We start from the raw sequence: 26,030 nt of genomic DNA on the forward strand, positions 1-26,030 counted from the left end.
GCAACGGGGCGGGGTGGTTGGGAAAAGAGTGCCTTGCCTGGCTGCTTACTGCTATGGGCAACCGGGGCTCTGTCCTCTGGGGGCTGAGGAGCCTCAGAACTGTCCTGCTGGGGGACCGGGAGCCTGGGACACCTTCCCATTGACCCTCGCCGCCCCCCACACCCCGCCCAGTTGAGACTTGCTTTTGGGGCCTGTCTTCAGCTTTGCCATGTCTGCATGCAGCCAGCGGCTTTCTGTGGTTTAGAGAAAGCAGAACAGAGATGCCAGCGCAGTGCTTCAGGTAGGACCCTGGCTTACGTGGGGAACTGTCCACCACAGGCGCACGGAACCCAGGGGCTATTCCAGCCACGCCTGGCTGCTGGTCTGGGTGGGGGGCAGTGTACAGGTGCCCTTGTCTGCCACCTCCGCCCACTCTGTGTATACGCACTCAGCCAGCCAAGGAGCCCCCATCTCTGCTGGCATCCGTAGTCTGTACTCTGTAGCGCAGCACTGACTGCCTCCCGTCGCTGACCGAGCCTCCTCAAGCAAACACGAATTCCTGGAGGACAAAGGCTGGGCCTTCCCAGGCCTGAGCACAGGGCAGGAGCTCCGGAAGCCTTGTGGCCTGACGGCTTGATGTGAGGCAGGAGAACTGGCTTGGTGTTGTCAGGGTGGCCAGGACACCTGACGACGTAGAGAAGGCCTGGTTTCTGAGGGTCTCCAGACACCCTACTTAGGAAGGTGACCTGTATCTAGGGAGCCATGGTATGTTCTTGAGCGAGGGAGTGACCAGTCATTGGCTGTGACCATTTCTACCGTTACTCACAGCTGTCATGGTCACAGCTGGTGGAATTTCTGATAAACTGGTAAATTCTGCCTCGTCTCACACCCTCTCGATCCACAGTGTTCAGGATCTGTTGGTGAGCAATTGCCTTTTTGAGCAAGACATTCTTTGTTATCAGAAAGCACACTTCTCACTGCCCCCTAACATGGTGAACCAAATTCTTAGCTCTTCCGAACAGCGATGCATTGTTAACAGCCTGACAGACGTGTTAATCCCCACTCTAAAAGGCTAAAATGCAGATGTCTTCAAAGCCGTGTGACCTGAGTTTGACAGCAGAGACCTGAAATCTGTAGTGGCTCAGCGGCTCGGCTGCAATCTGACCGACCTTGTGCTCAATCATCTGCAGAGAGAGTGGCTCAGAGAACCTGGGGCTTAAGGAGCGGCCTTGCCTGCTGCCTGTCTTTTGTGCACAGAGTTGCCCCTGAAGAGTTACCAGGGCCTAGGAAGATTCCAGAGCGGAGGTACTTACTGTAGTACCTTCCTCTCCAAGTCTGTGAATGGAAGTGGACTGCCTGCCTGTTTGCTGGCGTGACACCTGTGGAGGAAGAGCTCCCGTTATTAGACCGCCACAGACTGGCAGCTGAGTCAGCCCAGAGCTGAGGCAGGGCCAGCTCCACAACCTTCAGAGGAGCAGCGGGAATGAGGCCTGGCCGCTCTAGCTGTACATGAACAGGCAGGCGTCCCAGATCTGTTGCCTGCTTAGACTTCTGTCGGAGTAGCCCTGGGAGCTAACTGAAGGGGCGGGTCCCTCTGAACCTGCGCACCAGCACACCCCCAAAGACACGTCGGCAACGGAGAGTGACTCTGACTTGCCCTCCATGTAATCAGCCATAATGTACGTATTGATACTTCTGTCTTTAAACTCCAGCCTCCACTTAAAGGTCCCCAGGGATGAGGATTTGCCCCTCCCCCTGCGGCCTACCTGAGTCCTGGAGGCCTTGGCTGTTAGGACTCTTTCCTCCTGCCGAATCCAAATCTGCCCCATCTGGGTCCTCGCTCACCACTGCTGCCTCTAACTCCTGGGCCACACAGAATCTACGAGCAGATCAGGCTCTTCTCTCCTCCACAGGTCCTCCCCCAGGGCCACTCTTCTCCAAACCGAGTATCTTCAGTTCTTCCAGCCTCCCCACCCTAGCCCGTGCCGTGGAGCTGAGTGCCTCAGCTCCCTGGCGGCTCTCCTGGGCCCCCAGGTCTCTCCCTCTCATGCTCACTTACAGCTGAGCGCCCTTGCCACGGGCTGATCAGTGCAGAGGCACTGGGGCCACCTCCTCCTCCTACCACGGCCCCTCCCTGCCGCTGGGCCTTCTTTTCCTACCACCCTTCTGCTGGCCTGCTCCCCTCCAGCCTCAGGACTTTGCACTTACTTTAATCCCTCAAACAGGATCTGGCACCAGCTGTCATGATTATTCATTGCATATTGAATATTAGAAACTGTACTTGCATTATTGAAGCATAAGATAAAAGCAGCTTTTCTGGAGACACACCAACCTGTTATTGATTCTGGGATTATGGACAACTAAAACCACTCTGTCTTTTGTGTCAATTGCTATGATCCATACCTACTGTATATCAACATGGGTGCTTTTTGGACCCAGGTACAGGAACTTACAGTCTCTTAAACTGGATTAGTTGATTATCCAGTAAACATTTATTGAGCATCTACTCTGTGCCAAGCACTGTTCTTTGTGCTGAGGATAGAGCGGTGACCAAGCCAGACTCATTCCTGCTTTCATGGAACTTACATTCTAATAGTAAGTGATTGACTGACATTAAACACGGAAGCTCCAGCTAGACATGAGTGTTCCGGGAACATAGGCAGGTGCTGTGATGGGAATACCTGGGGCTTGGAGGCAAGAGGTTCCTTCAGATGGCACCAGCTTCCCCTGGAGGAGAAGGCTGGTGAGCTGAGATTTGCAAGGTATTCGGGGATCTGCTCTTCAAAGGAAACTGCTGATAGAAGTCACTTAAGGCACATCCAGAAATGAACTCTGTTTTACAAAAAATGGTAAGGATAGCATGAAACAGTGGAGTCCAGAAACCACATTGATACCTGCTAGTCCTAGAGGATGGTTGTTATACTCTAAAATGGGGTGTTTTCTCCACTCTCCATCTGTGGTTCTTGGTAAACATGCTGAGAGAAAGTGGGCAGCTGGAGAAGGCCCTCTTTCCTGACTACAAAAAAAAAAGGATCAAAGAGGCAACCTCTCAACCCCACTGCCAACAGCCACAGCCATGAGCAGGAGACTTTGCAGGCTTGCCCTGGTCTGGGGTGCGTGTATTCAGCACCGACCTCTCTCATTCCAGACAGCTCTGCAGGCTGAACCCTGTAGCTGGGTCATGGCCAAGAGGCCAGCAGAAGCCTGCAATTGTGGGAGGAAAGTAACAGGGAGGGACCCTTCCATAAAATACAGGGAAAGGCCAGCTCAGGAAACAGAGGAAGACCAAGTGACCAAGCCGACCCTGCCATCACAGCTCTTCATGGGCTAGTGCACGTTGCCCAGCCACACTTTCATGTGCGTCTACATTTCTGGAGCTGAACATTTAGTGAGAATGTAAAAGAAAAAAAAAATTAGACCCAGAAATATGCTCATACGCATACAATTTTGCACAACTGTGGAGGTTCAAGGATACCTAAATCCTGGCTGTAAACCGTGGCTCCAGGTTATTCTAAAATTTGAAGCCCCAAAGAGAAGTGTCAAGCGACTTCCTTTTTTTTTTTTTGGTCTACATTTAATTTGTTCTGAAGTTTCTTACTCTAAGGAAAATGTCAGTGAGATTCACAATTTTTCTTTTTACCTGAGTTAGCTTAGGGCCTTATAATTTGAAATATTAGATGGCATTACACATGTTCATATTGTTCCTCTTAACATTACCCTTCATTCCTACACACTTCCTGTGTCTTTGATATTTGTAGCAATCCTCATAAAAACGCTGAAGTCATTTGCAATGGAAGGTTTTTGTTCTTGTTGTTGTTTTCCCTCAAGGGACTTCTTTTTTTTTTTATTTTAACATCTTTATTGGAGTATAATTGCTTTACAATGGTGTGTTAGTTTCTGCTGTATAACAAAGCGACTTCTTTTTAAACAACCATCAGGAGGGACAAAAGTGAGGAGGCATCCGAAATCTCATCGGGTTCCTTAGGAGAGCCTAAGCACACCACACTCACCCCTCAGGCAATGAGAAGGCAGTGAGTTTTCCAGAAAACTCGTCATGTCTGTTTAATTAATCCACTGTCCCACTGGTTTAACGATACAAACATTTTATGTTTAACACACGTGTGTACGTGCGTGTATACGTGCAGCACCTGTGCTAATGGGGGTGCGTGGTGCCTTGAATCTGACATGTGCTCCAAAACCAGTTCATCAGCTGGATGAATATGCGTGTTGGTATCTGTGCGTATTAGTCGCTTTTACTGGGAAGCATCTCCCAAGGTCAAAAGAAAAATAGAGAAAAACTATTTTTACCCCCCCTCTCCTTTCACTTCACAATGTTAGAAACCAGAGGGATATGGAGTCTAAATCCTGGGTTGCCGGCTTCCCCCTGTTCAGCAGAAATGGAACAGGACGATGCTGGCACCTACAAGTTATGGCCCGGAGAAGCGGAAGGTGGAGAGAAAGCTAACAGGCTGGGTCACTCTTGCAGGAGCCAGGGTGGGCTGAGCACAGAGACAAGATGCCCCTCCTTCAGCTGGAGTAGAGAGCCTGTGTGGAGCCCCAGAGGCAGCTTTTTAGGGGCTTGGTTCAGAGGCACCCTGGTGTCCTTCGCCCTTGCCTCCCCGATGGAAATTTTCATCAGTGCCCTTGGTTGCCTGGGAAAAAGCCAATCCTCCGAAAGGAACTCTAGTGCTTAATTTGCCTCATATCACACATTTGATGACTATGTTTATAAAATTTAAATTTCATATCCGACAGGCCAATTTCAGATTGCTTTAAGCATTTTCTTTTTCATTTTTGAGTGCCGTTTCCCCCCGTTTAGCTAACTTTTTATAATTTTAAGGACTATTTCAGTCAAATAAGGCAGAAATGCTTTTAGTTGAATAGGCTCAAAAACAGGAAATGCTCAAAAGCGTTCTGAAGAACAAAAGACGCCTAAGATGTGAAAATGCTTAAGGACCATCAGCTATTATACTATAAGGGAAATGTTAGTGGTGTGATCCTGCTTGTTCTTCAAAATCAGAATTTTAGACAAGTGGGTTTTCAGCTGAATTGATTTGAAACAAATTTACGCAGAGCTATTTGAGATACCAGAGCCCCCTGGTGTGAAAAACTTCCTGCTGGCTAAACTCACTGCCTCCTTCCTAGTCTTGTTTTTGTTCATTCATTGAATCAGTCACTGGCTAACTCACTATATCGAGGACCTGCTAGGTATCAGGCACTGTGCCAGCACACAACAAAGAAACAAGGAATACAATGTGATACCAACAGCCATGGGAACATCCTCAGTCTTCAGAGAGGGGTGGTCTGGGAAGGCTTCTGGGAGGTGGTGATGCCTGAGTGGATTATTGATGGGTGATTAAGAGGACTTCAGGCAAAGAGTTGGGAACTCTCGTTCCAGATGAAGAAGCATCCCCAAAGTGCCATTTGTGAAACTGCAAATCATTTAGGGTGGCTGGAATGTGGAACCAGTGGTGAGGGGTGTGTGGTGGCCAGGGGGTGGGGTGTGGAATGCTGAGCAGCCATCAGTCTCTAAAGTTCTAGAATGCTCCCTAAGACGGTTGGACTTACAGATTTTTGGTTTGCGGTTACCATGAGGTTTTGCTATAGCAGTCTATATACATACAAGATTGTTTTAAGTTGCTGGTCTCTTCATTTCAAATGCATTTCCAGTATCCTGCATTTTGATATCATTTTTGTGTCTGGATGACTTCCTACCTTTACTGTATGTTTGCCTTTACTCGTGAGCTTTCCCATTCGTAATTTTCCTTTTTCTAGTTGTGGCCTTTTCTTTTCCTTCTAGAGAAGTTCCTCTAGCATTTGTTACAAAGCTGGTCTGATAGTGCTGATTTCTCTTAGCTTTTGCTTGTCTGTAAAGCTTTTGATTTCCCCATCCAGTCTGAATGAGAGCCTTGCTGCGTAGAGTATTCTTGGTTGTACGTTCTTCCCTTTTATCACTTTAAATATATACTGCCACTCCCTTCTAGCCTGCAGAGTTTCTGCTGAAAAATCAGCTGATAATCTTATGGGGATTCCCTTGTATGTTATTTGTTGCTTTTCCCTTGTTGCTTTTAATATTTTCTCTTTGTCTTTAATTTTTGTCAGTTTGATTAATATGTGTCTTGGTGTGTGCCTCCTTGGATTTATCCTGTATGGGACTCTCTGTGCTTCCTGGACTTGAGAATGTTTCCTTTCCCAAGTTAGGGAAGTTTTCGGCTATTATCTCTTCAAATATTTTCTCAGGCCCTTTCTCTCTTTTCCTTCTGAGGCCCCTATAATATGAATGTTGGTACATTTTATGTTGTCCCAGAGGTCTCTTAGGCTGTCCTTATTTCTTTCATTCTTCTTTCTTTATTCTATTCCACAGCAGTGGGTCAGGCTTATAAATGGTGGAGAGAAGGCAGTCAGGATTTTAAACCTATGAGTAAATACAATCAGATTTACACCTGGGGAAGATGGCTCTGGCGCGTTTATCTCCTCTGAATCCACCCCAATGACTGCTGTGAGCTGAATAGAGGGAATGCAGCAGAGGATGAGAATAGTGAAGATGGTGATGATAATGAAGACGATGATAGCAGGTACCATTTAAAGCCCCTCCAGAGCCTGTCATTGTGCTAAGTATTTTATATATATGTTCACACTTGATCCTCATGATAATCGTGTGAGGTGGATATCATTATTCCCACTTTATAGATGAGGACTTGAGGCTCAGAGTGATTAAGCAAGTTCTCCAGGGTCCATCGTCTGGCAGGTGGCCAGCTGGGGCCCAGCTCAAATTGGACACTCCTAAGGCTGTGCTCTTAATGACTGTACTATCTAGCGAGCGTCCTTGGTCTCAGCTTCCTCCTTTCCTCCCCTCCTCAAAGACCCCCCTCAGTTACTTCACAGGCTGCCTTTGTTTTCCATCTGCTTCTTTTTAGCCCTCCACAGGGCATGCCCCAGACACCCTCTGGTTTAGCCCTGATGCTGTCTAAATACCCATTTGTCTAGATGTGAGGGTCCTGGTCCTTGGTTCCAGCTCAGTGGAGGTGACTGAACCCATAGTCACTGTCAACCATGACTGAAAACCCAGCACACGGCCTGAGAGTGACAGATTCTTTTAGCTTAGTTATCACTGCTCTAGAAATGTCCACATCAACCGAGTCTACAGCCTTTCCCCTCCAAGTTCCTCAACCCTGTTAATAAGTCTTAACCATCCTGTGGGACTCACTCTAGCCATTACACTTGCCCTCACCTCAGCCAGAGAGGAATTCAGCGTCTTGGCATTGGCACTAAGGACCCCAGGGGCTGGCAGTGGTGGTGGAGCCTGGCGAGCAGGAGGGCAGGGGAGGGGCTGTGGCCATTAGCTTCCCTGGCCTCTCCTACCTCTCAAGAGTCTATTCTTGTGCAAAGGGTTTTTGTCTTTATGTGTGCATTTTTAAAAATATCTGAATAAGGGTTTCTTAACTTGTGGTCTATGAATCCTAGTTATCCGCCTAAACCTCCCCTAAAACTATATTCAGAATCTTGTGTGTACACATATGCATATTTTTCTAGAGAGTTCTTAGCTTTCATACGATTCAAAAGGAGGCCTATGACCCAATCACAAAACACAATAAAATAGCAGCTCAGAATTGCTGAGCACCTCACGTGCTCTACGCACGTGGCCTTATGTAATCCTTGCCACGATGCCACAAGCTCGGGGCTGTTGTTTTTCTTCTGGGAAGGATAGAGTGAGGCCGCAGGTGAAGTGACCTTCCCCAGGGCATGTAGCCCATCAGCGGTGGAGCTGGGCTCTACTAGCATCTGGTGAGCGTGCTGGTCTGGGCACTGCCATTCTCAACCATCTGTTGGACTTGGCCCAGAAGACCCCGAGGAGTGAGTAGAGACCCTCTCCTCTCTCTCCAGAGCCACATATTCGCATGGTATCTACACCGTGTGATAAGGGGATGCTAATATTCACTATCTCTCCTCAAACTCTCATCACATGGCTTTCTAGGAAAAATGTGAGCACAGATTGCAGTGTATTTTTTTCTGCCAAAAATAAGACTTGGCTGACATTAGCCATATATTTTCAAGGATAATTCTCTTTCAAAAAATAGTAACATCACTGCTTTCAAAGATTAATTTTTGTTTTAAACAGAAAACTTTTTAATAACCTCATTTCTTTAACAACAACAAGCACAAGGAAATTATAAAATGCTTCCTTCTCTCCTCCCCTCCCTCTGCTTTTCCTCCACATTGGAGCGTAGGCTCTGGTTTTGGCCAGTGAGTTGGTTAATTCTTTGGTTTGGTTCCACCTGGGATAGCTTTGCGGGGTGGGAGGGGTAGAGAGTGAGGTGTGAGTGCCAACTTGCTTCCCCGCAAGAGGCCTGGCCAGGCGGTGTGGCCCCTTGAAGCCAGGCCTGCTGCCGACCTGTGACCCCCACCCCGCTCAGGGGCTGGGCTCTGGCATCTGGCTCATACCTCCTTCCCACTTCCCATAGTCACCTCCTTATCTACTGGGTGTACAACCCCTGCCTGGGCAAAACCTCACCAGCCTGACAGAGCGCATCACTGCCCCGGCCCAGCCCTGGGGAACGAGCTCTCCCAGTGCTGCAGAGGGAAATCTGCCCCAGAAGAACGGCCCAGTCTCAGGGAAGCGGGAAGGGACATCACGATGACAGGCCAAAGAGGCCCAAAGGTCCGTGTGGACTAGGGGAGTCAGCGGCCTTCCCAGAGCCCCTGACGCCAGAGGAGTGACCACACAGACACCTGGACGCTGAAGCCAGCCTGCCTGGGTTGGAACCCTGACTCAACTGCTCCTGCTTCCTGTGTGTCCTTGGACAAGTTGCTTAACCTTTCTGAACTTTATTTTCCTTATCTGCAAAATAGGAATAATATATGTACCTACGTCATAGGGTTGTTATGAAGATTAAATGGATATTAAATGAGATCATCCTCAGTGCCTGGCCCACCGTGAGAACTAATAAATATTAGCAAATATCATCATTATTATCATCATTGTTATGGGTCGAATTGTGTCCCTCCCAAAAGATGTTAAAGTCTGAACCCCTAGTACCTGTGAATGTGGCCTTATTTGGAAATAGGTTTTGCAGATGATCAAATTAAGATGAGGTCATTAGGGTGAGCTCTAATCCTATATGACTGTGTCCTTATCAAAGGGGAAATGTGGACACAGAGACAGACACACGTAGAGGGAAGACAACGTGAAGACATAAGGGAGCTTAAGAGGGAAGATTCTCCCTCACAACCCTTAGAAGCAACCAACCCTGCCAACACCTTGCTCTTGGACTTCTGGCCTCCAGAAGTGCAAGACAATAACTTTCTGTTATTGAAGTTTTGGGTACGAAGAAATTAATACAGCCATCATCATTATCACCCACAGCAACAGCCAGCTCTTGAGTGTGCCTCCTCTCTTTCCCTGAAGGAGCAAAGGCTCCGTAGAAGAGGAAGAGACCTCTCTGTTGAGGTCACATTACTGGATCACAAAGCAACGGTCTGGTCAAGTTCAATTCAGCAGCAAGGTGATGGCTGGGCTCAGCCCTGCTCAGTGCGCACTGGTTAAAGGCTCAGCAGACGCAGCCCACCGTCCCGCCGGCCATCCTTCCCAGCCTGAGCGCCCTTCCTTACACCCAGGACGCTAGCATCCGGTGGCATTCAAGCTGCCGCCTTCTGCCTTTTTCTCCACAGTACCTACTCCATGCCTTCCCCCAAAGAAATGTGTTGCATTTTATTTCTCATGATCTAATAAGCTGGGATTGGCTCTCCTAATTGTCTGCGGTGTGTTTGCCCCTCCCGTTGTTAGGTAATCGTGCTGTCCACGCGACTCCTGAAGCCAACTAACATCCCTGAACTGTTATTCACAACTGACCGGCTGCATCCAGACCTTGGCTTCTGAGCATCTGCTGAGAAGAGGAGACCTACCCGAGCTGGAAATCCCAATACTATTATCTGTCCCCATCCAAGATATGCCTCCCAAAGCAGCGTCACTGTTACTAATCGTGGGTATGACTGAATCATGCCCAAAGGATCTTTTTTTTTTTTTAACATCTTTATTGGAGTATAATTGCTTTACAATGGTGTGTTAGTTTCTGCTGTATCACAAAGTGAATCAGCTATATGTAGGCATATATCCCCATATCCCCTCCCTCTTGCGTCTCCCTCCCACCCTCACTATCCCACCGCTCTAGGTGGTCACAAAGCACTGAGCTGGTCCCCCTGTGCTATGCGGCTGCTTCCCCCTAGCTATCTATTTTACATTTGGTAGTGTATATATGTCCATGCCACTCTCTCACTTCGTCCCAGCTTCCCCTTCCCCCTCCCCGTGTCCTCAAGTCCATTCTCTACGTCTGCATCTTTATTCCTGTCCTGCCCCTAGGTTCTTTAGAACCATTTTTTTTTTTTTTTTAGATTCCATATATATGTGTTAGCATACGGTATTTGTTTTTCTCTTTCTGACTTACTTCATTCTGTATGACAGACTCTAGGTCTATCCACCTCACTACAAATAACTCAATTTCGTTTCTTTTCATGGCTGAGTAATATTCCATTGTATATATGTGGCACATCTTCTTTATCCATTCATCTGTCGATGGACACTTAGGTTGCTTTGCCCAAAGGATCTTGATGCCCACACGGTGAAGTACTTTGTTGGCATTGCTGAGATTCTTAAAAAAAAAAAAAAAAAAAATTTCATTTTTTCTAAAGGCATCAAACTGCCTTTCAGCTGGCCTAATTCACGATAATTCCCCTTTATCCTTAACTCTTTCTCTGTGAACTTTCTGATTCCACCTGCAAGTTCATTCATTCTAAATGAGTGTCTGTTGGTGAGTATCGGTAGATTACAAGACGTCTGATCTGCAGTTGCTCAAGGAGAGGTTACCCATGCTTTAGAATCATGAGTGTGAGGAAAGTTTGGTTTTTAAGATTATATAGCTGAGGAGGGAATGCTGCAAATAGGATCTGAGGCTTTGTTTCTCTCTTGATCTGAGACATTTCTGAAAAGGCCAGAAGGGAGGGGTAGCGGCTAGGGCAGTGCTGATTGTCTGCCTGCGTTGTAAATCGCCTGCCTGTACAAAGGGCTGCATTGTTCCAGTTTGCTTACTGGTCAGGGCTGCCAGCCTGCTTGGAACAGGAGTGGGAGAGAGGTTGATTGGAGGGCTGTGCCTGCCTGTAAAAGGTTTCCTCTCCTCCCCAAGGAAGGCCCCAATAAAGATATCTAGTCCAGGGAGTCTAGGTTGGAACCTCACCCCCTGTGACTTTTGTGATTTCACATTTCTATAGAAGTATAAAGCTTTCTTTTCTGTGAGTCTAACTCTTCCTTCTAGCCATAACAGAAAAACCTAGACTGACAGAGGGAAATTATATAAGAACTCCAGCAAAAATGAACTGCTTGGAACCCACACATTTGTAGGTGTATAGTTCATGGAAATTTCTAACATCTCTAAAAGAAGTTTGTAATAAAGAGATAAAGCTGCAAAATAGTGGCTAGTGTGGATTAAACAGAGGAAATAAAATGTAAACCAAAACACTCACGTGCCTCTGCTTTTAGTTCTCTACAAAACAGTGTTATGAGAAAACTGTGAAGTTGGAAATCATTTTGAGATGTCATTGAAGCAGGTTTTCTAGACACCAACGTTCTTTATTTTGTCCAAGTACGTTTTCCACCTAACACCAGTTCGTTCACGGTGCTGAAATACTGGAGACCTCGGATGCTTCTTCCATTCCACTCACTTAAAAGTTTGAATTTGAATAAGGAAGAAAATGGCAAATAGCCCCAAAGAGATGATCATTAAAGCAAAGATCACTCTTTTCTAAAAATAAAGAAGTAACCTGGGGGCTTCCCTGGTGGCATAGTGGTTGAGAATCCGCCTGCCAATGCAGGGGACACGGGTTCGAGCCCTGGTCCAGGAAGATCCCACATGCCGTGGAGCAACTAAGCCTGTGCGCCACAACTATTGAGCCTGCGCTCTAGAACCCGCGAGCCACAACTACTGAGCCCATGTGCTACAATTACTGAATCAGGCCCGCGCGCCCAGAGCCCGTGCTCCGCAACAAGAGAAGCCACTGCAATGAGAAGCCCGCACACCGCAACGAAGAGTAGCCCCCGCTCGCCGCAACTAGAGAAAGCCCGTGCACAGCAACGAAGACCCAATACAGCCAAAAATAAAATAAATAAATTTAAAAAAAAAAGAAGTAACCTGTTGTGTGTCTCCAATCTGCATTCATTCATTCGTTCAATCATTCCTTCATTCCCCACTATCCAGCGGTATGTGCCAGGCACTCCGAGAGGTTCTGGCCATGATATGGGGAAGGAGAGAGGCGCATCCCGGACTCCATGGCTCTCACAGAACGAGCAGCTGGTGCTTCTCCTGACATTCAGGCCCTGTGTGAGGATCTGCTCAAGGATCAGTGTTTTGTTTTTTTGGTGTTTGTTTTTTGGCCTTGCCCCATGGCTTGCAGGATCTTAGATCCCCAACCAGGGACGGAACCCGGGCCCTCAGCAGTGGAAGCCCAGAGTCCTAACCACCGGACCGCCAGGTAATTCCCGAGGTTAAGTTTTAAACCATATGTCTATATGCAAAGGAAACTTGCGGGAAGTACGAAAACCAAACTGCCAACAAGTGGTTCCCTCTGGGAAGCAGCATATTATAGGAGGACTAAGAAAAGGGAACATCTCGCTCTCAGTATATTTGTGTCATTTGAATATGTTTCACAGTAGACATGTATTTGTGTTTTACTTCTGTGCCTTGAATGTATTTTTACAAGTTAATTTTCTCTTTTATAAAAGAATATTCAAAAGCTTCTCATCTGAAATGATAAACAGAGGAAGTTTCTGATTGTAAATATTATCATTCAGCAGTTACTGTGTCCTGAAAATGCTCTCAGTACTAGATTAAATATGGTCCAAAGCAGTCTCTGAGTGATGGGGGGAACATCAAAAGTTTAGTTTATAATCGTCTTTTTCCATCTCTGTGGTCGCTGGTTGGAGGAATTGAGTTAGGCAGACGATCAGGTAGTGGAAGGCTTTGGAGGAAATGTGAGCTGAAAGAAGATGGTGGGGATCAGAGTTTGGTTTGAATAAGAAGGTAGGAGGCACGACTTGGTGTAAATCCTGCAAAGAGCCTTCACCAGGTAAGAAAAGAGAGGGGACTCTGGAAGTAGCACATCGGGCCCCTGGGCGGAGCTTCCCGAAACCTCTCTGGCATTGCCTTCTTCTTGGGCTCACTGCCCGGGAGAGGAGGGGGTGAGGGAGAAACGATCGTGCTCTTGGTGTCCTACGAAGGAGCAGTGGTTAGAACAGAGCTCCATAGTTTTGTCTGGGTTTAAGTCTCAGCTCTGCCACTCCCAGCAGTGTGTACCTCTCCAAGCCCTAGTGCCTCCATCTGTAAATCCTGATAATAATGAGTGGTACCTACCTCATGAGAGGGCTGCTGTAGGGGGACGCCATCCCTAACACAGCCTGCACGGGACACCAAGGAATGTGGGTTTTCACTGCTGAGGACACCAAGGAACTCACCCCACAAAATGATAAAGTCTCAAAAGGTGGATAATGTCAAATGAAGAGAAAATCTGGAAGCATTCCCGGGGTCCACAAGGAGATGAGAAAACAGAGGAGGAATAATACCCTGGTCCCACCTACTTCCAGGATGATACAGCCCAGAGGCCAGGAGCAGCGCCTGGAGCCCCATCCCATGGCATTGGGTTCCAATCCCGCCTCCTCCGCACAATGGTTCACTTCTCCTGGTCTCAGGTGACTATGAATTGGACAATGATAGGACACACCACGTTGAGTTGTTGTGAGAATTAAAAGAGTTAATACGTGGAAAGCATTTAGAACATGGCACGTGGCAAGCTGGCTAAGAGCACAGAAGAATCACCATTACTGGCAGTTAATGTCTAATGATGGCCCACGCGGAGCCCTGTCCCTGATGGAACTTTCTCCATCCCTAAGGTTGGCCACAGAGTGGTTATGTGGACTCTGAGACTGACACCCCGACTGAACCACTTCAGCCTCATCCAGATGCGCCAGTTCTAAAGGGAGTGCCCCCCCCCCCGCCAGATGTCAGCCACCTGAAGGTGGCTTAAAAGGCCGAGCTGGGTGTTTATTGTGGTTCCTCCTCTCTCCACCTGGGTCTGGGTGTTCACCACCTAAACCCTGGCTGGCCAGAGCCAAAACAAGCACAGACAGATGCAAGCCTTCTGCCAAGGATCTCATCAGCCACTCTTCACAGACACAATTATAGAGGTGTAGATACTCCTTAGCGATTGACTTCCACTTTTGTAAACCCTCCTTCTGGAGTCTGCTTCCCAGCAAACAGCGCGCGCACGGCAGGTGTTTGGAGGTGCGGCAGCCAAGGGTTGTCCCCAGAGGGCTGGGACCTATGGATATGGCTCCGTCGACCCCAGACCCCTCCATTACAGCGTTACCCAACGACAAAGACTTCCATCAGGCTCACCCCAAGACTACTATTATTTATTAACCCCCGGTTACCAGAAACAGAATCCCAGCAACAAATAAGCCAGGATTACAAATATCGTCTGCCATTGCTGCCCAAGAAACATTAAGAGAAACTCCATCTCTATTTTAAAAGACAAAACCAGACGACGGCGGGTATTTGAGAGCGGAGGCGTGGGGGATGCTTGTCGGGGTCTTTGCCACAATCGGCGATAACCCTGATCCTGTTCTCTTCTCACCGAATTAGGAGAGTAATGAGGACAATAAGAACTTTCTGGAAGTTTCTCCGTTTAGACTCCGAAGGGAGTGCAGAAAACACCAGTTCTCCTGGGTTATTTATGGTGACAAATAAAGCCCTGTCATTCCCCGGGGCCACTTCCGAGCGCCCTGTCTTGATTTACCGGCCCAGGCTTGGTGGGGCAGCCCGTCCCCCGCTGGTGCAGACCTGGAGTTCCCCAACTGCTCGCTCCTGAGGGATTTGCCCACAGGCTTGTGCGTTTGTCCGGAAAGCACATCTGCTTTCTCCCTCGCAGGGTGTAACATGAATGTCGGAATCCCGCTCTTCACCAGAGCGAGGGGCTCACTGTAGGCAGGGCCGCAGCTCTCGAACCTGGGGCTCAGGGCAGCACGGTGGCCGGGCACTGACAGGGAGCCGTCGTGGTCCCCGGCGCAGCGCCAGGCCCGCTGCAGAGTGTTCGGATGGTTTTGATTTGCGGCCGGGAGGAAGCTCGAAAGCCAGACATCTCGACAGACAGGGATCCGGTGCTGAGGCAGACGGGCTGTGGGCTGTGCTGGCCCCCGCCCCAGCCTGGACGTCTTTATTACTGAGCTGGGACTGGAGGCCAGCGAGCGGCAGGCTGATAGCAAGAGCAGATGTGGCCACGGCAGCTAGGCGGGGCCACGAGCCCGGGCTAGCAACAGGGAGGTGGAGGGAAGCCCGACAGGGACCACGGGCCGGGGCAGGGAGGGCCCGCGTCTGCAAGCAGAGGAGAGGAGCGCTCCGTGCGCTGGGGGCTTTGCTGAGAGGAGCCGGGGCTGGGAAGCGGAGGGCCGGCCACCCGGCGTCTAGGCCGTGGCATCAGGCAGACGTGGTGGAGTCCTGGGTCTGAAGCTGCCACTTAGGAGCTCATTCTTCTGAACCTCCCTTCTCCGCATCTGTAGCAGGGACTGAAAATGGATTGTGGGGTTGGTGTGGAGAATGGGAGTTATTTCAAGTACCCGCTACAGTGCCTGGCGCAGAGGTTTTCAGTCACTAGAAACAGTGAGTGTTACTGCCTGTGTGACCCCAGCTTTCATCTCTCTGAGCCTCCGTTTCCTCATCTTTAAACTGGAGGTGGAATTATTACCTTCCTTGCAGGATTCTTCAGAAGATTAAAGGAAATGGATTATAATCTGGACACACTGTAAATGCTCGGTAAATTCTGATTCCTTTCTCCATTCCCCTGCGCACACACACCCCGCCCTTCCCCTACCCAGGTGGCACAGGAAGCCATCCCCTACCCAGGTGGGAGAAGGCCATTTCTCAGTGCCACATGATTATAGATCAGAAGTTAAAACCAAAGAGGGATTCAGAGTATAATGAAAGGGTTGAACAAAGGTAATGAAATATGAAGCTAAATTCATGAGAAGAAAACATGGTGTATTCTAGAACTATAAATAGTCAAGTCAGCCTGAGACAGTGGACAGAACTGGGACTTGGGTGGTTTCCAGCCGGGAGTCAATCTCTCTCTCCCAGAGTGGCCTCCAACAAACCACTTTATCCCCAGGGTAGACTGGAGCCCTGAGACCCTTTCAACCCGAATTTCTAAAATGAAATGTAAGAGACCAAGTCCAGTGCTGTGGGGATGTGAGGGGCAACGGGGAAGTGCCAGGAAGTCAAGAAGGGCAGCTCACAAAGGAGGAAGAGAGGCCTGCTGTAAGGTCTGCAGACTCTTGGAGCAGGTGGAAAGGAGAGGGAGGAAGCAGGGCGCCTCTCATAAACAGAGGACGTCCGGTGCCGCTCACAAAGGAGGAAGAGAGGCCTGCTGTAAGGTCTGCAGACTCTTGGAGCAGGTGGAAAGGAGAGGGAGGAAGCAGGGCGCCTCTCATAAACAGAGGACGTCCGGTGCCGCTCAGGACCTTTGCAAAATAAAGCCCCCGGGAAAATTCATCTTCTTTAATTCCAGAACATGGGTAGAAGACCATTGGTAAGTATATAAAGATGAACCTCTCACTCACTGGACATTACTAATATAGCCACATAGAATGAATAAAAACAAACGTGAGCAGATCCTAGTCAGAGATCCTTGTCTCACTGCCTTTGAAATGAGACGTTTTTAGAATCTCATGTGAGCGCTGTTCCCTCCCTGCCCCTAACACCTTCTCAGAGGTTCGGTTAGGCCTGAAGTGTAGAGAATTGCTCTCCATTTAAGGAAGGTTTGGGACATCACCAGAAGCCCCGTCAAGAGCAGGCAGGACATTTACCCTGTGGGAAAACCGATTTGAAAATCTGGTACCGTTCCGTAGTAGGCCCTCAACTATTCATTATGGCTGCTTCTCTTGGTCCCAAGGCCCCCTATATGTGGCAGTGGCCCATATATGAAATATTATAAAGGACTAAGAACATTGAATATAGTTAGAAGACATTGATTCATGCCCTTTGTGTGAACTTGAGGACATCACTTGAAACTCAGAGCCTGTTTTTCTCATCTGTAAAATGGTCGTATTACCTCCCCTGCCCTCCCAACTGGTTTATCCTGAGGGTTAAATGAGATCAGGTATGTGAAAGCACTACACAGACAAATATCAGGTGTGACTATTTGCCCATAAAGGTGGTGACTCACTTAGCTTGTACGAAAGGTCTCCCAGGCTCGGATGGAAGATGAGAGGCCTGGCAGTTTTAGCACATCACCTGGGGCAGGTGCTACATGGGAGGGGTTCCTGAACAGCCCCGGATCAACTGCTATGAGCTTCTACAAAAGGAGAACAAAGTGCACTTTCTGAAAGCAGCATACCCAAGGAAGGTTTGCCGAATAGAGCACGTATGGAGAAACAGTGGTCTTGTGTAGAAGCATGATCTTCACGGCTTAGCCAAGCGATCTCTTATCAACATAAAACATAGGGCCAGACATTTGTCTTAGGTTTACCTGGAGGATCAGGAAGGAAATGAATAGGAGATGTGCTATACTCTTGACTAGAAAGCAGCAAATTACAATTTACAACTCTCGCAGGCCGGGGCCTTTGACAAGTTATTTAACTTGTTTTCAAGCCTGTTTCCTCATCTGTAAAATGGGGATAAGAGTAGAATGCACTTCAGTGGTTTGTTGTGAGACTTAAGTGCTCACCCTAGGAAGGTATCATGCCCGACTCGACGTGCCCAAGAAGTACAAGGTGCTGAGTAATACTTTGTCTGAAGGACAGAAGGTGAACGTTTCACAATTAAGACCAAGTCAGACGTCTGCTCTTTTAAAATGAGCTTTATTGTACATAAAATAAATTAATTACAGTTTAAGCCAAAGCATGAGTGGCTTTTTAAAGTGCATCTGTGTAGGAGATTTGGCGGTCACCCCTGCATCTGTTCATTCGCTGTAAGATAGTGTTTCCGTAGTTAAGCCACAACTCGGCCAGGTCTAGAAACAACCCAGCATCATTGCTGTGTTAACACAAATCAGACCAAAATAAATGGACACACTTTGTTTTTCTGTACCTGATGCAACGATTAAAAAAAAAAAAAAATTATACAGTCTCACAATTACTCCAAGTCTGGGGCTGAAGAGTTTGTGTTCTCAACCAATCAACACGTACCCAACTCAGCACACTCACCCCATGTCAGGAGGATGCAGGCCCATAACCTTACACATGTCTGTATATATAACATTCGGCCCATGAACTCCACCCTTTTTAGTGGGGTGGGGGTAGTATTTTCTCCTTGTTCTTTAAAAAAAAAGAAATCTAGGTATCCTTCAGGTTAGAAGGGCATTCTATAAGGAAGCGTATTCCAGAGACACATATACTCGTGTAAGAAAAGCAATTCTTCCTCTTGGGAGGAGGAAAAGAAAGAAAGAAGAAAAAAAAAAGAGGAAAGCCTGTGAATGCTTAATCCATTCTTTCATTCCCAATGTAAATCACATCAATATATTGGCTGAAATTACAACTGACTGTCATTTACAAGGTAGTTAACAAAATCCCCAGCGATCGTGCCCTGTCCCCACTCCAGAGGAAAAGACATGGAGGACATTTCACATATTCGGAGGGTGGCAGTGGGCTCGTCCAAGCTGCATCAGTTCTGTCCCCCTGCTCAGGACAACGCTTCCTCGTCTGCAGCAGTCCCATGGGCCCTCCTGGCCCCTCCGCTCCAGCCCTTCCTGGAACCGTGAATAACTGCCAGCATCCAACGCTCCTGCAGAACCTCGGGCCTCTTCCCGGGAAGACCAAACCCCCTTGAGCAGCTCGGCTTCAGACAGAGGTGACAGTCCTGACTTTGGCAGAGAGGGCTTGCTTGAACCTCCTCTTCAGGTCCTGCATGTTGGGGGACTTGGGCCTGGGGATGAGGGAGGTCCGTCGCTTCTCCGGCGTGCCACTGGGCTGCTGTTTGTGACTCACTTCCTTGCACAGCACGTGGAAAGCGTTGTAGACGTCGTTGTCGTTCTCGCTGACGGACACCTCGTAGAAGGAGCAGCCCAGCATGCTGGCCAGCTGCAGTCCGAGCTGAGGGTCCACCTGCTTGATGTGCAGCAGGTCGGCCTTGTTGGCCACGACGACCACGGGCAGCCGAGTGCCCGGGTGCAGCTGCTGCACGTGCTGGTGGAGCGGGCCGGTGAGTTCGTAGCTCTTGTAGTCGGTGATAGAGAAGACGATCACCACGGCGTCTGCCCAGCGGATGCATCTATTCAGCTGCTCGGTGCAGCTCAGGCCGTTCTCGTGGACCTGAAAGAGAGGGATGACGGCAAGGTAAAGGGTGAGGGCCGGAGAGAGAATTCAGAAAGCCCTTAGCGGGAACACCAGGTTGCAGGCCGTAAACAAGTTCTACCCCCCCACACTTCAGCTTTCTCGACAATATGTTGATCCAGCTGCACGGAGCTGGAATAAATAACAGAGCGGCTCACCACACTCGAGTGGAAAATTGACCTGCAGAGAACTCCATGCAGAGAGACTTTGTAGTTGCATAAAATGGGAAATTAACTGGCTAGACAGTAAGTCTGGGGAAGTAAAGATAGGAGCTGGAAGCATTTAAACCTGGATAACTGCCCAGTTCAAGAGGGAAAAAAAAAAAACTACACACACACACACACACACACGCATGGCTCTTTGTCTATAGCGTAACTTTCCACCATATAAAAATGATTCCAAGTGTTTGGAGACTATACCTAGATGTTTGATTTCTAATGCCAAAAACACAAATGTAAAAACTGACCTTTTTAACCATAGCAAGGGCATTTTGCCAAATCCAAGTGCGTTTGGTTTGATCTTTCCTGCTGGGTAGAATCCTCCTAAGAGAAGATTTCTGCCCCTTAGCCAAGTCTCCCAAATTAAGCCAGGCTAAGACTGACCAACAGCCAGATACAACTGAAGTGTCAAACAACATATAAAAGCCTAGACTTGACTCCCCAAGTCTCTCTCCTCCTTCAGCATGAGGTACTTTGAAAGCAATCGAACAATTCCACGGCCAAGCATACTCCCCTTTGATCTAGTCACATATCTCAGATACTCACCTGAATACCTGGAGTGTCTTGAACCTGAATAGCCAGGGTTTCACCTTCTATTTGGACTTGTCTGGTATAGAGATTACCTATAAAGGCAAAATTAAAAAAAAAAAAGATTATGTCCTTCCTTCTTGAACAACTTTTAAAACATTGTGGGATATTTTTTTAACTTAGGAATTATAACCTGAACCAATGCACAAAAATATGCTGTAGTTTATTCTGTTTAATGGGCTTATTTCAGATTTTTTTTTTTAAACAACTGCAATTTTAACCCCGTATTAGCAGGTTTATTAAAACTAGGACAAAGCTTGTACATCTTTGGAAACTTAGTTGTCGAATTTTAAACAAAAATTCCATGTTTAGAGAATTTCCTTGAAAAAAATTTTTCTTGTTCAGCATGTGTGGAATTTGTTTTATTTTAGTACTTATCGCTCTTTGGCATAAATTTATATTCTAACTATTATTGTATTATTCTTTTTTTTTAAATTAATTAATTTATTTATTTATGGCTGTGTTGGGTCTTCATTTCTGTGCAAGGGCTTTCTCTAATTGTGGCAAGCGGGGGCCACTCTTCATCGCGGCGCGCGGGCCTCTCACTGTCGCGGCCTCTCTTGTTGCGGAGCACAGGCTCCAGACGCGCAGGCTCAGTAGTTGTGGCTCATGAGCCTAGTTGCTCCGCGGCATGTGGGATCTTCCCAGACCAGGGCTCGAACCTGTGTTCCCTGCATTAGCAGGCAGATTCTCAACCACTGCGCCACCAGGGAAGCCCTATATTCTAACTATTAGATATAATGGTTTGGTGGGCAAATATTGTTAGTAAATTCACAGCCAACATTATCAGTTGGAATATAAGTGTAACATAACATAGCCGGCTCTACATCAAAGCACAAGGCTGCCATGCCTTATCTTGGGATGGTTTATATAGTGTGTTTCAAATAATCCCCAGTAGGTACTTCATATGGTCTAAGGAATTAAGCAATTTGCTAACAGAGCATAGGTAGAAAGCCCTTAAGCCTCCCCAGTGGATATTCTTAATCATAGGGATTGAAAAAGTGTTCTATCATTTATTCAGGAACTCTCCTCCTAAAATTTTACCATTTAGTTATTTTTCTTTGTTAAGAAAAGAGAACTTAAGGTTTACAACTGCTCTCCTTTGGCCTTTGCTTTAAAAGGTCACCTCTGAAAGGCAGCCAGCAGAGAGGGTGAGGGGTAGGGGGTGGAGCTGGCCATCTTTTTTTTTTTTTTTATGACTTTTGCAGGAGTGTTTTGAAGGGAGAGGCTCTTGAGTACAAAGGGTGCTTCCAACTGGGGTCCCTATAGTTAAAACATACCAAGGGGAATACTTTCAGGCACTTGATAAAATGATGAATGGGCTTGGAATGGAATGAGGCCAGATGGCAGTTATGGGAAGGGGGGGGGGGCACGGGACGGGGGCAAGGAAAGTTGGAAGTGGCAGGATCCCAGTGCTCAGACTGTCACTCTGAAGGAACCTGCCTGGTAGACACCGAAAAAAAAAAAAAAAAAGGGAACAGCAGTACTGGTGCAAGCTGACAGCATTTTCCTCAAATACATTCCTCACCTGCATTTCTTTCATAGTCACCGATGAATCGTTTGGTGAGGAACCGGACCACCAGAGCTGCAGGTCAGAAAAGAGAAGGGAAAGAGAGTTAACCTTGGCACAATAAGTTAGGTTGGTCTCCACCCCTCCCCCAACCTAAAAAGCAACTCTCAGAGAAAGCCAGCCGACCACCACGTGAAATTCCTACCCTGCAGCGACGGGGAGGGGGCTGGAAGGCGTCGTGAATTATGGCTCTGTCCAGCTGGATGGGTCATTTGGTCCACCACCATCCTCGGAGCCCGGCTGAGCCACACCTAAGCCTTCCCGCAGACAAATGTCTTTCCTAACCTTAAAGATCTCCAGGAGAGGTTACGTTCACTAACTCCCCTTTCTGTGCCAGGGACTGCCAGAGGCTCAAGAACCCCAAAATTCGAATCGCAGTTGTGTCGGTGGTGTAGAGGGTCGTCTGGCCATCAGCAGTTTGTTTCCCTCATCTGATGAAGGAGGCGGGTGGAAACGAAGATGGCTGAGGTCCCTCCCGAGGGGCAGCGGATCAGTAGGAGAGGGTGGGCGATCCGGCTGCAGCTCCCACCTCTCCCCCACGCCTCGTTTAACCGCAACTCTCAGTGGGGGCCGCCCAACTCCAGCCCCGGAGGTAAGCGGGTTCTCGCCGGAGCGCTAAGACTCACCTGTCTTGCCCACGCCACTGGCGCCCACCACTGCGATCTTGACCAGGCGGCGGCCTGCCGCCCCCAGGCAGCAATCGGCGGCGGCTACGCTGCCCGGGGCGGGGTACTCGGCGATAGTGCACATGTTCTGAATGAGGCGCATCACCGCTTCGGCAGGGGCTTCACCGAGCGGGACGGGACCTGCGAGACAGAAAGAGGCTCGCGCTGCGCAGGAGCGGGCTCGGGGACCGGGCAGGGGGCTCCGCGGTATTAAAAAAAAGAAAGAAAGAAGGAAAGAAAAAGAAAAAAAGCCCCGGAGCGGGCGCGGCGGGAGACTCCGGCTGGCTCGGGTTCCAGGCTGGGACTGCAGCAGGGCTGCGCGCGCGCTGTTTTCTCCGGGGCCGGCCCCACCCCTTGCTTCCCGCGGCCAATCCCTGGGCGCCCTGCGCGAGGCCCCGCCCCCGGCGCCGCTCCGCGCCCGCCACGCCCCTGGGGTCGCCCGGAGCCAGTGCGGGGCCCCGTGAGGCTCGGAGAAAATGGGGCAGCCGGCAACAGGAGGCAACGGGTGGGCCGGAGCCGACGGCGCAGCCAATGGGGGCCGCCCGGGAGGGCGGCGCCGGGGAGGGCGGCGCTGGGCACGGGCCGGGGTCCCGCTGCGCCGGGACGGGGCACATGCTGTGCTGCGGGGTTGGGGGCGCCTCGGTTCCGGGAAGCGGGGCTCGGTCTGGGGGCGGCTGTGGGGGATGCCTCTTGGCCTGTCTGCCTGCCGTCCCCGAAGAGCGCGGCCTCGGCCCCCCATTAGCATTCCCAGGCATCTGCACCCGTCCGCCTACTCCCCGCAGCCAACTGACCGGTCGGCCCAGCTCCACCCACCCTCAGGGAACCTGCGCCCGGGAGGCCGGGGCCTCGAGGGTGTGAGCTCTCGGGTCGCCCGTCCGGCTGCCCGGTTTCGTGCCTGTCTCCTTAATTTGGGGCGTGATTGCACTGACTCGGGTGCATCCGGAGTGGCATCCCGGATCATAGATTTGGCTACGGTGGCAATCAGTAACAAAGACCCCCGTACCCACTCCCCTGAAATGTGACTTTAACTTTGGGGAAAAATAAAGTCACCCATTTTGCTCTAGCTCTCGTTGGCAGGGTGGCGGATCACTCAACCTCTGACAAGCTCACGTGAACACACATACGGTCGGGTGCATGTACAGCAAACCCAGAGGCAAATCTAGAAGTAATTATAGAACAAGCTTTCTAGCGCCTCACACGCACTCACTCCTCCTCCAAGAGCTGTGAAAAGGAAAGAAACAGTTACCCCAGCTGTCTCTGGATACTGACTAGTATCAGAGGCGGGTATCAGAAAGGGTCTGCACTTAGTCTCTGGTTATGAGGAATGACATGTTTAGTTAAGTGACTTGATGCCAATTTGCGCTCATAAAATCCCAAGCTCCAGCCCCTTACTTTCTCACCGCGGAAAGGCATCTTCAATGGTAGGCTGAATTCCCCATCCAAGCAACATTCTGTGGCTGGAACTGCTGTAAAATGTCACCAGACACTCAAGCTGACCACCTCCCCATCCCCTCCATCTCACCCCCTCTCCTTCCCACCCTCCTAACCTGGTGGGCCCCCAAATGTTCCAGAGGCTTTTATCCTAAAGGCAAATGACAGCAAACACTGTGGCACTGGGTCCACACCCACATTAAAGGTTGAAACGTAAAAGTAAACCAATTCCCTTATCTACACATGTCACGCATCTAGTTTGACTCCCCCTTGCAACCTTGACTTAATTGACCATGTATTTGACAGAATTTATGATGCAGACCCACTTCAGACGTTGAGATGAACCCTCGGGCCTATCACAGTTTAGATGTTTGCAGGAATTCAAGGACGAAATAGGAGAGTAATCTCAAATGGCTCGGCAGCAAGTCTTCTAGGATGGGCAACATAATTAGCAAGATGCACAACCTTAACAAAAAACGCAAGAAAAGGCTGACTTCTGGGGAGATCACAGGAATGAAAGAAATTCAGCCATTTGAGTCAGAAGGGAAAAGCGTATATCCAAAATGCACTATGTTTTTCTGCATGGTTTAAATCAAACTTGAATTTTGCTCTTCATAAAAATTGCAAAAATGCACCATGTTTTTTGCCATAAAATCAAACTTAGCAAGACTATAATTACAGGTAACCATGTACTTTTCAACGCCCCTCCCCCAGGAAAAAAAGCCTGTAATTCTGTCATGCTTATGTGGTAAAATAATTATGTAGTCTAAAGTTTTTGTTTAACTGCTTTTTACACACACACACCACACACAGAGACATGACGAAAGTTGTCAAGGGGAATTTTGCTTTGAATCATTTTAGCTTCTGGGGCTTGATTTTCAGTACCATGAGCCTGTACCAAGCCTGTGATTCTTCTGTCTGAAACACAAAGGCTGAATTTGGTATTCTTATTTTAGGTCTAAGAGATCTGGCTGTGCTTTAAAGAACACAGAAAAGAAAGAAAGAAGAGAAAGATGGAGAAAAGCTCTTCAAATTCCAAACATCTAGCAAATAGCCCGCCTCCATGCCACTCTGCCTCAGTGGATGACACTGAGAGTTACCCCTTCTCAGAAATTCATAGAATTAATAAAAAGGAAGGGGAAGGGGCAGGAGAACTGATATACATTGAAGGCTTGTTTTATTTCAGGCTGTGGGCTAGGGATTTAGCAAACAAAAATCTCCTTTTACCTTTTACCTCTTCCTAAGAGGTGGATGTCATCATTACTTCCTGTTGCAGTTTTCTGTTGCTGCTTTGGATGTCCAAGATGCCTTCTTCAGTGACATGTCTGCATTTCAGCTGGAATGGCTGGAACAGCTGGGACTGGCCAGCATCTCTCTCTGCCTGCCTCCCACTTTGGTTAGCTCAGGTCCCCTCACAGCATGGCAGGTGGCTTCCCTTAGAAGGAGTATTCTAAGAAAGGAAGTGGAAGCTGTCAATCTCTTAAGGCCAGAGCATGGAAACTGGCACAGCATCACTTCAGCTATATTCTGATGGTCAGTCCCAGAGCCCACCCAGATTAAAGGGCAAGGGGCATAGATCCCATCTTTAGAGGGGAGTAATGTCAAAGAATTTGTGGCCATCTGTAATTCACCACCCTTCCATTTTATAAATGAGGAAACAAAGTCTTGCTTAAAAACTCCTTCAAGGTCATATATCCTATAAAAGACAGAGCCAAAATCTGAAAAGGATAAGTAACACAGAAAATATCCAGGATGTTCACAACGAGATGGTCTCCTGTGATGCCATGCTATAGTGGTTAAACTGTTCTCTCTCTCTCTCAGCACCCACCTCTGGTTAACCTAAAACACTAGAAATGGAAAGGAAGGTGAGTGTGAACCCACCATTTCCTCCACACTTTTCCAGCATCCCAAAGAACATAGGGGCCCAAAAAAGGAGAGTTTGGGCCCTACCTTACATTTAATTTTCAATTATAAAAGAGTATAATGAGATTCTTTTTCAACTGATTGCTTTGAGACCACTGTTCAAGACCACTGTTTTCGTTGCTTTTATGTACTCTGTATTGACACCCCTCTCTGCTTTTTTTGAACTGTTTTACTACAGTCTGGCACAGGGAGTATTTACTGATGTCGCTTGCTCAGATCCTTTTCCATTCTTTAGTGAGAGCACCTCAATTTTCCTTTGGAAACCTCCCCTGCTCCATTCTCATGTTGCTCTG

General features: G+C 48.4%; 2 protein-coding genes and 1 long non-coding RNA gene across 3 annotated transcripts in view; 1 reads left to right on the forward strand and 2 right to left on the reverse strand.

Annotated features, from left to right (window-relative positions):
- SCFD2 (sec1 family domain containing 2) overlaps positions 1-11,486 on the forward strand; it is a 393,678-nt gene extending 382,192 nt beyond the window's left edge. Inside the window, exon 9 of the mRNA XM_059923024.1 lies at positions 9,764-11,486. Coding sequence (XP_059779007.1) covers positions 9,764-9,856 — 93 coding nt within the window. The 3' untranslated portion in view covers positions 9,857-11,486. The remainder of the gene's footprint in view (positions 1-9,763) is intronic.
- A 6,370-nt stretch (positions 11,487-17,856) lies between these two features.
- Positions 17,857-22,689, reverse strand: RASL11B (RAS like family 11 member B). Its single transcript, XM_059923025.1, has 4 exons — positions 22,345-22,689; positions 21,677-21,733; positions 20,107-20,183; positions 17,857-19,321 (listed from the first exon to the last, which is right to left on the reverse strand). Exons 1-4 carry the CDS (start codon positions 22,484-22,486, stop codon positions 18,851-18,853), a joined length of 747 nt encoding a protein of 248 aa, XP_059779008.1. The 5' UTR covers positions 22,487-22,689; the 3' UTR covers positions 17,857-18,850.
- A 1,101-nt stretch (positions 22,690-23,790) lies between these two features.
- The window catches only part of LOC132366508 (uncharacterized), a 30,192-nt gene continuing 27,952 nt past the window's right edge, over positions 23,791-26,030 (reverse strand). Inside the window, exons 2-3 of the long non-coding RNA XR_009503448.1 lie at positions 25,042-25,264; positions 23,791-23,849 (exon numbers count right to left, since the gene is read on the reverse strand). This is a non-coding gene — a long non-coding RNA (uncharacterized LOC132366508). The remainder of the gene's footprint in view (positions 23,850-25,041; positions 25,265-26,030) is intronic.

Source organism: Balaenoptera ricei, chromosome 5 (genome assembly GCF_028023285.1).
Source record: "Balaenoptera ricei isolate mBalRic1 chromosome 5, mBalRic1.hap2, whole genome shotgun sequence".
In the NCBI taxonomy this organism is placed as follows: Eukaryota; Metazoa; Chordata; class Mammalia; order Artiodactyla; family Balaenopteridae; genus Balaenoptera; species Balaenoptera ricei.

What these genes read in the sequence shown, in the direction of transcription:
- RASL11B (XM_059923025.1), bottom strand. Translation starts at nt 22,486, where the DNA reads ATGCGCCTCATTCAGAACATGTGCACTATCGCCGAGTACCCCGCCCCG. An exon ending in CAGTGGCGTGGGCAAGACAG is followed by an intron (nt 21,734 to 22,344) that starts GTGAGTCTTAGC and finishes TCTGACCTGCAG; the next exon opens with CTCTGGTGGTCCGGTTCCTC. An exon ending in TGACTATGAAAGAAATGCAG is followed by an intron (nt 20,184 to 21,676) that starts GTGAGGAATGTA and finishes TTGCCTTTATAG; the next exon opens with GTAATCTCTATACCAGACAA.